This window comes from Pelecanus crispus, chromosome Z (assembly GCF_030463565.1).
Source record: "Pelecanus crispus isolate bPelCri1 chromosome Z, bPelCri1.pri, whole genome shotgun sequence".
Lineage (NCBI taxonomy): Eukaryota > Metazoa > Chordata > Aves > Pelecaniformes > Pelecanidae > Pelecanus > Pelecanus crispus.
The window spans coordinates 31,027,636-31,041,291 of record NC_134676.1 but is presented as its reverse complement, the minus strand read 5'-3'; the positions used below and the strand labels follow the sequence as shown (position 1 = coordinate 31,041,291).

At 38.0% G+C, this 13,656-nt stretch overlaps 1 protein-coding gene across 2 annotated transcripts in view; it reads right to left on the bottom strand.

Moving 5' to 3' along the window:
* SMARCA2 (SWI/SNF related BAF chromatin remodeling complex subunit ATPase 2) overlaps positions 1-13,656 on the bottom strand; it is a 132,158-nt gene that overhangs the window by 94,074 nt on the left and 24,428 nt on the right. For both annotated transcript variants that reach the window (XM_075727216.1, XM_075727217.1), the window contains exons 4-6: positions 3,115-3,444; positions 2,157-2,258; positions 494-743 (exon numbers count right to left, since the gene is read on the bottom strand). In XM_075727216.1, coding sequence (XP_075583331.1) covers positions 494-743; positions 2,157-2,258; positions 3,115-3,444 — 682 coding nt within the window. The remainder of the gene's footprint in view (positions 1-493; positions 744-2,156; positions 2,259-3,114; positions 3,445-13,656) is intronic.

The following is a 13,656-nucleotide window of genomic DNA, read 5'->3' as shown; positions in this document are numbered from 1 at the left end:
TTGCCTGTGATTTCCTTAATATTCTCTCTACTAGTTGGTAATCCAGCCAACCCCATCATCACTAATAAAATTTGGTTTTGCTGTGCCCACTAACATCAGCTTTTTCACCTCCACTGTTCTAACTTCCCTTTTGTTCGTAATTCTGAAAACTTTCTGCACTAAATTGGTTTCTCTGTAGACTACAAGGATTTTTATTTCCCAACTTTCCATGTTTGCAGCATCCAAGTAATACACTAACCCAGAAGTCCCTGAGTCTGTTTTAAATTTATATGGTTTGCACTTACACTGTCAGCATGCTTTGCTAGTTCGTAACTTGGGACAGAATTAAACCATTGTTTGATCTGACATTTCCATACTTCTCTTTGACACGGTGTCTCTCTGGAAACTCAGTTTATATTACTGTCACTACAGTAGTTGATAGCAAGGAGTTTCAGTTGGGAAAGTGAAAAACAACAATCTGCATATGCGTTTGAATCTTGTTATTCACTTTTACCTATATTCACGTTCTTGGAGTATTTCAACAGGATCCAATCCTTGTGGCTTCTGTATAGGGCTGATGCGATTCTGCTTTTGCTGCAGCTGAACGATGGGTGAAGGTTGTCCAGGTGGTGGCTGTGGTACAGAAGGCCCAGGCACGGCAGCAGCAGGTTGTGCAGCAGGGGGGGCGGGAGAAGGCCTCCCACTGGGGGGTGGTGCGGGAAGCTTTTGCTGTGCATTGGAAACACTCATATCTGGGGCTTGGCCTGAATCATAAGAAGTACTTATTCGTAACATGAAATATGGAACGCAGGAAGAAAATCAAGACAGTTTCTGAAGACAGAACGTGAAGCTAAGGCAAATATTGAAAATTACCAGAAAAAGCACACTGAGATAGACTACACTCCGTATTTAAAAAAACATACTAAAATGCAAGTATACCATACGTTGCAGGAAGTGGTCCAAAGAAAAACAAAACACCTGAAACTTTATGATGAATGCCATTTCTTTTCCCATTCCTGCTGACTTTTAATTCTAGTGTTAGAGTAACTAAAACAGCTGTAGAGCTGATTTTGTGCAAGTGTAGGACCTAATTCCTAAAACAGGACAGACATACTATGACATACTGGCTTATTTAGATTAAACTATCCCTCTAGCAATTATGTATACCCGCCAGCGTTTTTTAGTAGCAGCATTTGAGCTAGAAGGCACTGCACCTGGTAAACCCATACATACAACCTCTCAAGAAACACTTTTCCCCCCCTTTATTATCCTACTCAAATTTTAAGTATTCATTGAGACTATTCCAAGAAAAGCAATTCTACATCTGATTACATACTAGTATTCATTTTCTTTTTATGTTGCCCTAAGTAGCTGACTAATGACAGAGGATTTTTTATGACATCAACTACCATGGAGTCATCACTGTCCCCATTATTTACCCAAGCAACAACACAGCGTAACATTTCTACCGTATGGGAAGCCTGTGTTATTCGCAAGCCTGCAATACTGTATTTCTTTTTAAATCCCTCTAAAAAAACCCCCAAACTTCAAACAATATATATTACTAGGGATCTCTAATACTTTTCAATACAAATCTTCTTCCACTCTACTTTCAAACAATAAAACCACCCCGTACACCCAAATCTGAATGATTTGGTTCAAAACCTGATTATCATGCAGGGGGAAAAATGTCACACTGTTCATTAGATCTCAAAGACTCCAGTGAACTTTCAAAGCAATCCAATTAAAAAAGGAAAAAAAAAAAAAGCAGCCTAATTCTACCATGATTCCAAAACTTCTGTTTACAGTAGCACAGACCATAGTTGAAAGACAAGCTTGCTGCAATTAAGCATGCTCAAAACATAAGTTATTAAGTAGATTTTATGGGTGTCCCTCATGCAGCTTACATATTTCATTCTGATTGTAAAAAGGTGCTTCACGTTCAGGCTGCCTAACAATTGCAGTAATTTCATGTGGTCAAGTCATTCATGGATGAGTAAATGGTTATACTCGACTTGTATGAAGTCCTAGGCACATTAAAGGTTACACTGTTTCTTGGCGTGCCTTTTTACCTTCCCTTTTTTTTTTTTCCTCTGCAATTTTTCCCCAAAATCTACCCACACTGTTTAATCATAACTCTGTACATGACATAAAATTAGCATTATATTCCACTATACCGTCAGTCCAAGTTTTAGGGGTGATGGCAGTTGTATGTCCAGGCATCCCTGCAGTAGGCCCTGGTCCAGCTGCAGCACCACTCATTGCATGTAACCCAATACCTGCAATTTAACAGAGGAAAGAAACTTAGTAAGATATAAAGCATTTCCAAGTATTCAAAAATCATTCTGCTTCCTAGCATGCTAGTCTATTCAGGCAAGTAGTATTTTTCTTCATTAAATATGGATTTCAGTACATGTTACGCTGAAAAAAATGTATGTAATGAAGCATATTAAAATCATGTCTCCTAGAAAAAACCTTACTCAGCAGCAAAGCCATATCCACTGAAATGAAGCGACCAGTGAAATTATTAAAATCATCACTAAAAAGAAAATAGTATCATCTTAACCCTCGATTTCTAAATGAAAACTCAGTAATGGAAGTGTTCAGAAACTAGCAAGTGCAGGGCGTTCAATGTAACAGTTTTCTTAGGACCAAAATGTGCTTGCTTATTGCACTCAAACATCTATTATCATTAGGAGAAAAAAAATAAGAACATTTTCTTCTTGTTATGTTTTTCACTCAACAGTACACTAAAACCTAAATAATCAGTCAACTTGCTCCAGACTTTTTCAACTACTTTTCTGCATAGTGACAGGAGACTGAAAATTCAGGCTACGAAAAACAAAAATTGCGATCAGTAAAGTATGATTAACATACAAAAGATGGGAAGCATAATCAGGAGGGACACAATACTGCACAGTGAAATCACTTTTATTTCAGTTTTGCATTAAATTTCCTATTAATAATAGATGTGGTTTATGCACTTGCTCAAGCTTAAAAACAAAGGCTGCTGTTCACTTAGATGCCAGAATACAGTCCCAAATTATAACCCTGCACAGCCCCCATTTCTTAATTTTCCACAGGTAGAACTTCAAGAACTACCTGCGCAATGACACAAGGCCTAGATTCACTTACCAGACTGTCTGTTGAAGGCACTGGGAGGCTGCTGCTGTTGAATGCCAGGCAGGGTCCTCTTGCCCTGAACAGCAAGCTGGAGGTTTTCTGGTAAAGGCTGACCTCTAGCTAACATTTTGTATGCTAGAATCTGAGCCCGCAGCTGATGCAGCTGTACAGGGCTGAAAGGGGAAGGACCTCTGTTAGGTTGATTCATAACTTGTGGGTCTCCTGGTATAATGGGTCCTGGCTGGCTGGGAGTCATCTGGGGTGGAGTTGGACCTCCTCCAGACATTGGGCTGGACACATGCTCTGGTGCTCCTAGTGGAGATGGGTGTGGAGACATATAACCTAGAACAGGTAAGAGGATCACAAACTTACCTCTCTGGTTAGTCAAATCTAAATCCCATCAAATTTCTTTAACAATACATAGAGTATAAAATGTCTCAAGTGAGGATAGCTGTAGTGTTTCTGCAAGAACAAAAGTGCAATCTGAAGTTCCCTGGGGTATCAAGATAGCCTCATGAGCTATTATTTGAGAAGAACTATGATTATATAATCATATAGTTATATAATAATCACTTTAGTTAACAGTAATTCCTGAAAATAACAATTACCCTCACATTTGGAGTAAGACAAACTAAAACATTAAATACAAAGCAGAAGCATCAGGATGTGGTATTGTTTCATTAGAATGTTGGACACATACTTCATTGTGGAACACATGCAGTGAAGTCTGGCTATTTTACAGCTTAATGTAAGTTTATTTTGATGCACACACATCAAGGAATACCCATTCACTGATATAGGCCCTCTTTGCCAAAACTTGCCAACATACAGAAATAGAAACTGATGGTATTCAGTTTCTATACAATTTCTATAAAATTGCTCTTTAATTTACACAGATTAAAGGTTTGAGCCACACAAAGAACGTTCAATACCTTTTACCATCTGGGTCAAGAACTTGGAACATCAACTGCAAGCACAAAAATTACCTTCTGAAGAAGTTGCTGAAGACTGTGTTACTCTGTAAAGTTGCAAGACAGCAAGCACAACTCTGAAGCAAACAGTGCTTGCATCTTATTATAGCACTTGTGAATGCAGTGGTTTTAAGTTTGAATTTTAATTACACTTAATAGATATTTCCTTGAGCTTCAAAATGCACCCACGAAAACAGATGTCGTAGATTTTTTGTGAGATTTCCAAGAATATGCAGCATGTCAGAGAAAAAATATGAAGAGTGATCCTTCAGGTAATGCACAACAGATAGCTAGATTTTAAAGATGTCCACCAAGAGTGAAAAAGAGGTAACGATATCTACCCACTTCATTCTAGTACTGAGGAGCACAAATAATGCTCTTATCAATTTGAAAAGCCTAAAAAAAACTTTAAAAAAACCCAGGAAATCTTCTGGCTCACTTCCATATTCTTCAGCAAGCCATGGATCACTGCACTCTCAAGTTCATGCCACAGTTCATGGTTCTGTGACACCAAATCTACTCTTCCTCCACTATTCCTGACACTTCAGTGAAACTACATCAATTAAATCTACACATAGTCCAGATCACAGAAGCACATAATTTTGCCCCCTCTTTAGCTTCACTGTTTTTATTGGCCCTTCAGGAAGAGCAAAATCTCAAAGTAGTCTCAGCTTTTCTGAGATAACAGCAGCTGTAAGTCACTAGAACTTATACGAGTGGATAGATCAGAGTGCTAAAGAATTGAAAGTCCATCAATGCTGAGGCCTGGGGATGAAAATATTCTACAATAAAGTAAAGGTTTTAAATGTCTGAGATAAAGGACAAAGAAGAGAGGATTTCAGCTCTTCTAAAAAAGGAAAATGAGGTAGAAGTACAGTAGAAAAAAAATGGTTTTGTGATGGGAAAAGACCAGATAAGACAGAGACAGACTGAGTTCAGTCTTGCAACTAAAGACGATGATGACAGCAAGACTCTAGTGAGAATAAGAAAAATTAAGCAGTTCAAGAGAAAAATAGGTAAGTGAGGTGAGGAGTTCAAGGAAAAGGGAGAAAGAGACCTTAAAATGTTAAAATTACTGAAGTTATTTACTAGGTCAATATAAAAATTGTTTATACATCCATTGGTGGTGATAAAAGCTATGATAAATAACCGCAAGTTTACTTCACTTATTCATCTTCTTCCACTAACTTTTGCCTCAATTTTTTTTTTTTTTTTTTTTTATTTAAAAGAAAAGAGAAGGTACAAAACTCTCTTGCTGGGCACACTGCTTTAAAAGAACAACCACTATGCCACAACAAAACGTGAAATATACAACTGCATTATTGTTTTATACTATGAAATGGGGTTTACTGTAATGTTTATCCATTACTATTACACTCCGAGATCTCAGAATTTACTTTAAATAGCACCTACTTTGAATTAAGTTGTTTTCAAAAGTGCCTTTCAAAGAAAAGTTTCTTTCCCCCCTCAAGTTATATCGTCCAAGTTATATATTCCTTAATCACTAGTAGATTTCAGACCCAGGATCTTGAAATCCATCTGGACTATAAAAATCTAAAACTGTGGTGTAAGATATTGAGCACTTGTTTTCAGTCCTGATAATTCCAGCTGCAAGTCTGTGACTATGTTTTGCGGAGAGAGTTTTTAGAAGCAGGCATTTTTTGAGCTTCCTAGATATAGATTACTTACACTTTCTCCCTTGGGATTCTTGGCAATAGGAAACTAGGCTTGACAAGAGTAAGAATGAATACAAAATGCCAATGAAATATCTCAGGAAAGAACAAAAGCCTTCCAAACTTCTTTTAAAGGCTCTAAAATGTGACATTTACAGAACCTAAACTTTGTGATGCTATATGGAAATTTTCCTTTTTAAGTTTGAAAACTTTCAGAAGATTTACCAGTGTGCGACAAGACATGCAGTCACAAGCCTGTCCTCATAAAGTCTCTATACCACTTACGTTTTTCCTCTTTTATTACACATACCCTAATACAGGTGAGCACGCACACATGGGCTCTGAATAAGGACACATGAAGACTCACGAAGACTGAGTTTAACCAGCATATGTGATAAAAGAAAAAGAATTAAAGACACAGTCCATAGAAATGTTTAATATACAGGCAGGCACCTTTTTGAACTTTGCAAACACGCTTTCATCTGCTATGAAGTACTTCAAATGCATTTTTCCATGGCACACATGAATTTCCACAATAGGTATTCAGCAGGTTTTTAAATACCTAGCTCATTAATTGTTACTTGCTGAACTGCCAAGTACCCCTTCCTCTGGATTTTCCACAGAAAAATTTGTTTTCTATTCTGCATTAAAGCACTGAATGATAAGGTTGCAGAACACTCGCAACATCAGAGTTCTATGTGCTGGCAAAAGACAACAGACAACCTTTAGTTCTGAAAAATACACAGAGTAGAAGACACCCAACACCAGGAAAAGAAGGCCTAACAGCCCAACCCATCATTTAAAGCTGTGGTAATGCCAAAGCTTTATCAGGTTTCTCCAGGTCTTAACCTAGGTGAGTTCTGAATATCTCCAGTGATGGTGATTCTTAATCACTCTCACAGAGAATTTTCTTCCCCTTAAGTCCCATCAGAATTTCACTTAACTCGTGACCATTACTTTTTGTGCTTTTGCTATGCACCTTGGAGGAGAGTCTGGTTCTGTCTTCTCCCTAATCCTTCAATGGGTCGTAGAAGCAGCTACATCAGAAATCTTTCTCAAGTTTTCAGCAGTTAAAAAGCACTGCTTTCTCAACTGTATGCATAATCAGCAACACTTTTCATTCCACTTTTGTACCAACTTGTTCAACAGAAATGGATCACAACATGTCATAAACAATGTATATTCTTTACAGTATTGACCGTGGAAGAAATCCTAGTTCTAACACTTTACCAAACACAAGTATTTTTGGAGGGTAGACAGTATAAAAAGTTTCTGCTGTAATTGCTTTTCATTTCCCTTTAGTTAACAGAAGCAAAGAACATCTTTCTCATCTGTTTTCAAGCTGAAGAACCAGAGCGCTAAAAATTGAGAGATCTTTTTTCTCCACTTTTAATGCTGTAAGTAAATAGAGAACACATATGAATTCTAAAACCTCGTAACAAATATTAGATAGAAAGAGTCAAGGTTTTACCACTCCAAACATGGCAGTATTCAACAGAGGTCTTGACTCCCCACTAAAATGATGAAAGCATCTGAAGATCATATATGTCAAATCTTTCTGCTAAAACTGATAGCAAGGGTATATTTTTACTCAAAAATGTAACTGTAGGAGAATTTTTGGATTAGGAAGATATAGATGGGATTGAAGAAATTTAGTTGTGCAACACGTTTGTGTTGACTATCACTTCAACCATCAATTAAAGTTAGTTTTAAAAAAAATAAGGAATCAAGTACATTCCCACAATACACAGTAGGAAAGTGAAGTCTCGGAACACAGTGGAAAATATGTTCACGTTGGACAGAGGTTACAAACTTTCTTAAGGTAAGCAAAACACAACATTTCCCTGTTGGTTGTGTGGCCAGAGTTAACACCAGTTCTTGTGAAACCTCAACAAAGAGGAAGAGAGGCCACATGCATGCAAGTCATTTAAAACTAGGACAGTAGAAATAAAGTGTTGAGAGGTCTTATGCTGGCAGGCAAGTGGATACAGTGACAGATCTTTCCTCATCTCTGAAAGGCTGAAAAAAATCAGAAAAGGAAGTGCAGCTAATTTAAGAACAGTAGGGACAATGAATGTTTTGAAGCAGCAGTAACTTAGTAAATTCTGTAAGTTAAACTTAATTGGTGTATCTTTGTAAGAAGTTCAACAAATACTGCATGATAATTGAAAATATATACAGATCAAGTCCCAGAACCTTAAATACCTGCAGTGCTTATGTTTCCACTTACAGACAGCAACCAAAGACACCCAAACTGTTCAAACTGGTCTGTATTTCACTGCTGTATCACACTAACTGCATTTAATTTGTTCCAAATTCCAGAAAAACACATAAATTGTTTCAGTCCATTTATATATTTTTATGAATTCTTTCTAATAAAAATACTTTATTTTATATAAATATTTGGCTTGTCCTTGCAATTTCTCCCTATTCCTGTTACAAAGTCAAGTCTAAACATATTTTCATCTTATGGATAACGTGGTTTAGCAGTTTAACAATTTACAGTAAATTTCATACTACTAATAGCAATAATGGGTTTTTCAGCACAGTTGATTGACAGAGGGTGAAGGCAGTTTCTAACACAATTCAAATTCAGTTAAGTGTAGTAAGATTACTATTTAAACAGCTAGATATGAAGTTGGAGCAATGGATTTTCCTTTCATTTAACCTATTAGCATTAAAAGAAAGGTATTAAGACTAAACAGGGACATCACTGTGTGTAAGTTCAAGAAAAGAAAACTGGTCACCAGAAATAGTCAGGAATGTTACCCTTTCTCCAATTTGGCAGCAAGAGTGGAAGGGAGTAACTGTTGAGGAGACAGATACCAATTCAGAATATTTTTCCCCATAAATTAATGTTAGACTTCTGAAAATCATCCTACTGCAGTATGACTGCAATAAAAATGTGACAATCTGTCTCAGCTAGTAACAGATTCTTTCTGCATGACTAGCATCCCACTGAGCACCAAGAAAAAAAAATCCAGAATCTAAATAATAAAGCTGCATACCTTATTTTAGTAATTATTGTTAGTTAAAAAAATGCTAAAATCTCAGAACAGTAACTGCCATTCAAACAGCAAACAGGCACTTACGAGCAAAATGAAAAAGTTTCTGATTTGCTCAACAAAGTAAATCATCTCACCTCAAAAAGGTCAATTAATTATTTCTTAATACAGAGTGTAAGAACCATTACTTCCAAAATTCTGTATCAACTTGCTCTTTGTAAGTTCACTGGTCTTTATTTCAGGATTGTTCATTCACAACTGCATGTTTGATTTACATAAATCATATCTACAACTGCATATGCAGTTCACCAATTTATTTCTAATTTATCACTTGCATTCATAAGAATGTATTTTATAAAAATTCCTACTTTCGTACTTAGAGACACTCTTTTGTAAGACCTTCTTTAAAAAAATTACTAAAAAAGACTGCTATTGGAACATTTAACATTTAAATGAAATCTCATTTTGTGATCAATTCCAACTGTAAACTGCATACAGAATGACTACTGCCTATGCATTTATCACAACTGTTCTACTCAGAGCTCTAAGAACAGCAGCACTTTACAAAGACTATCCATCTTCCCATTCTCAAAGAATTAAAAACCTTGTTTCCTCCTGTAGCTTACCAGTTCTTCTCAGAATCTTGGAGCCAGTTTACAGGTTCACAGATTTCTGGCAATAAGGGACTATTACAGCTACAACAGCCTACACAACTTGTCTAAAACAGACGATCTCTACCCTTTGATCTACGGAACAGATGAAAAAGACATCCAGTGTTGACTTAAATTTCATGTGACACAAAATCTGCCACAAATACTTGGGTAATCCTTGTCCCAAAGGTTAATTATGGGCATTAAGTAAGATGCAGATATTTAATACAGTCTGAATTCATGCAATTTGAATTTGCAAGTACCAAAACTCACTGTTTGGGTTTTTTTTTTTTAAAAAAAAAAAAAAAGGTAAAGGATCCATCTATTACAAGCCCTTCTACCACCTGGGAATGTGCAGACTGATTAAGTCATCTTTTAATTCTCTCTCAGAGAGAATAAAAAATGGAGTCACATTCTCCAGGCAAAGAAAAAGTCTTCCAAGTTTCAAATCACTCCTTTATTTGTCTCCTAAATAAGGCACAATTTCACAGCATCACAGAATTGTTAAGGTTGGAAGGGACTTCTTCAGATCATCTAGCCCAACCCCCTGCTCAAACACTGTCAGCTACAGCAGGCTGCCCAGCAACATGTCCATTTGGGTTTTGACTATATGGATGGCACTCTGTACCATCAGTATTTCTGAGCCTTCTCTTTTTCAGGCTATGCAGTTGCAGCTCACTCAGCCTCTCCTCATATGAAAGATGCTTCAAGAGTTCGATGCTACCTTAAACATTTCTCAACATCTTTCTCAACTGTGCCTATTAGAATGGAACACAATACCACAATACAGCTTTTGGCTAATTCATTAGAAAAGGAGATACAACTCCTCAATTAATATGCCCCTCCTTCTGTATGCAAGTAGTACATTCCACCTCATGGCTGCAAACACTACATATGGCAATACACACTTAAGTCTGCCAGAAAAACCAAAACTCTTTTCAGCCTTTCTGCTTTGTATGATTCAGTCTCATACTACCTACACAAACTACTTTGCTCCTAGATATACAATGGTGTTGGCTGTGCTAAAATCCATGCTAAAGAAATAAGCACTTTCTACTAAGCATCCTGATCAGCCTTTGTAACCAACTTGTTCGTTACTTACTGCTAAACCTCTGTGCTGTCTGCAAATTCTATCAGCGCTGATTTTACACTTTCTTCCAGATCACTGACAAATACATTGAATGGCATTGAACCAAAATAGAATCCTACAAGACTAGCTAGAAAAATCCAAAATTGGATGATCATCTTCCATTTGCAGTTACTTACATATTCTGTCATTTAACTAGCTTAATATATTTAATATAGGTTATATTCATTTTACTTAGTGCTATCCTTCTCGTAAATCAGAATGTCATACAGTAACAAGCCAAGCACCTTTTATAACTCTATCAGGCAGACAAAGTTGTCTCTATCATTACTACTACTGGCTTTAATGATGCATAGAGAAACCCCATACATGGGCCAGGATCCATTTTCCTGATGACTGTACAAATACTGTACTGCACTAAGTACTGTACCACACCTGTCTACACTTCAATAAATCAATTTAGCTTATGATCTCCACAAAAAGAATTGTAAATTTGTTTGACAAGGCTGACTTTATGCCATTCAGAGGGACCTGGACAAGCTCGAGAACTGGGCCCATGTGAGTGTCACCAGGCTCAGCAAGGTCGAGTGCAGGGTCCTGCACCTGGGTCAGGGCAATCCCTGGTATCAATACCAGCTGGGGGATGAAGGGATTGAGAGCAGCCCTGCAGAGAAGGACTTGCAGGTACTGGTGGATGAAAAGCTGGACATGAGATGGCAATGTGCGCTCGCAGCCCAGACAGCCAACTGTATCCTGGGCTGGCATCAAAAGAAGTGTAGCCAGCAGGTCGAGGGAGGTGATTCTCCCTGTCTACTCCGCTCTTGTGGGACCCCACCTGGACTACTGCGTTCAGCTCTGGGGCCCTCAGCATAAGAAAGACGTGGACCACTTCTAGTGGGTCCAGAGGAGGGCCATGTAGATGATCAGGGGACTGGAGCACCTCTCCTCTGAGGACAGGCTGAGAGAGTTGGGGTTGTTCAACCTGGAGGAGAGAAGGCTCTTATTGCAGCCTTTCAATACTTAAAGGGCGCTTAGAAGAAAGATGGAGAGAGACTTTCTAGCAGGGTCTGTAGTGATAGGACAAGGGGTAATGGTTTTAAACTAAAGGAGGGTAGATTCAGACTAGTTATAAGAAAGACATTTTTTACAATGAGGGTGGTGAAACACTGGAACAGGTTGCCCAGTGAGGTTGTAGATGCCCCATCCCTGGAAATATTCAAGGTCAGGCTGCACAGGGCTCTGAGCAACCTGATCTACTTGAAGACATCCCTGCTTATTGCAAGGAGGGTGGACTAGATGACCTTTAAAGGTCCCTTCCAACCCAAACCATACTATGATTCTATGATTTTTCCATAAAACTACTCTCAGTGGCCTGAATTATAGACAAGGTCATATGGAATTAAAAGACAGATGATGTTATTTGATTTCACTTAGACCCACTGCTAGACTAAATGACATTTAACTGATAGATGGCCATCTGCTTACGCTTTCAAACTAATGGCAGAAGTTTAGGGTCATTCATTCCCAGTGGTTTTGAACTTCCTTCAGCTACGTTCCACCAAATGCCCAAAAATAATATTAATTAGCGCATATATTTATCTACTTCAATTTGAGGCCTACAAACAATAAGCCATGAAAAAAAGAGACCTAGAACTAATGAGGTGCAATTTCTATTTGGCATTCATCTTGTTAAAAATTGTATGCAACTGCAACATAAGCTCAACTATCAGACAACCAAGAATCTACAAGGAAGTGAACCCTATAGTAAGTCTTGGTTCCTAAAAATGTACCAAATGCAACTGAAGATTTTGTCAGGATTAGAAGATTTACCATGCATCTTTCCATGGATTCTCGGAGAACTCACACTGTCCTCTCCCCATGAGCATGGGTGTGGGTAAGCTCACTCTCTTTTACCATATTGCCTATTTCCACAAAACTTGTAGAAACACAACTGTCTTAGTCTTACATGACTCTAACACTGTGGTAAATAAGACTGAAAGTATCCAAGAGGCTGAAAGGCTATTAAGAAACCTGGTTTTCTATCTTGGATATGTACACTAATGGGGAGAAAGTACACGGTTAGCAGATGGGACTTTCCCCAACATGTATCAGAATAGCCTCAAGTGTCATCACCATTTTTTGTGAAAAGATAATTGTGTAAGAAGAAAAAAAAAAAGGAGACATCAACGCAAAGAAAGCTAAAACACTCCTCAACAATGTCAAGTAAAGTATTTAAAATACTAGAACATGGGGGGCTGCGGGGGGGGGGGGAGGGGCGTGGCTAGCCATTTATTTAAAAAGCCTGCTTACATTAGAACTCCAGTATACTCTGTTTACCTTGCAACAGTTGCCAACATACACCAAAAAGAGAGCAGGGATCTGTAGTCTTTAGCCTGCCACAGCTGCTACTAATGCAATCATCTTTTTGCAGAGCAACGCAGCCTGGAAGTCTGATCTCAGCCAGCACAGAAAGAAGAAAACAACTCAGCGCTACTTGTATTTGAAGCGTTTGCAACTTATGCTCTTGTATTTTGAGCACATTATGTTTGAATTGGACCCATCTTCATCTTCAGACTAAACACTCTGTTCATTTTAAGGAACAAGTTAATTACAAGCAAGAGAGTGTCTCTGAATGCAAAGTCAGGTAAAATTTTGCTCTCGGATTATCATGCTTGCATCTCATTGAAATCACTGGAGAAGTTTTTAACTGATGGAGGACTTGTGCCTGCAAAGTCAGTTCTATTTTACTTAACTGATACTGAAAGGTGTAATGGAAAAACAGTACTTTCTAATGTTCAAGGTCCCAGTCAGGGATTCAGCTGACAAATTACAGACTAGGGTTTCAGTCACAACCCACTGAAGTGCCACAAAGCAGCTGAGGCTCAGTCATTTTGCTGATCTGTACCCATTTTCTCCCTCCAGCATTTCTCTTAGCCTATATAAAAAACATGTAAATACATCAAACAGGGACCATCTCTTAATTGATTTGTACAGAGTGTGTCAAACCAGGACCCTAATTTCAGTTGGAATTCTTCAGGTGCTGCTGTAATATAATTAACCAAAACTTTGTGGGACGAATCCCACAACTGGAATGCGGCTATCAATGGTTACAGGCTGTTCAGAAGGGACAGGCGAGGAAGGAGGGATGGAGGCCTTGCCCTCTACGTA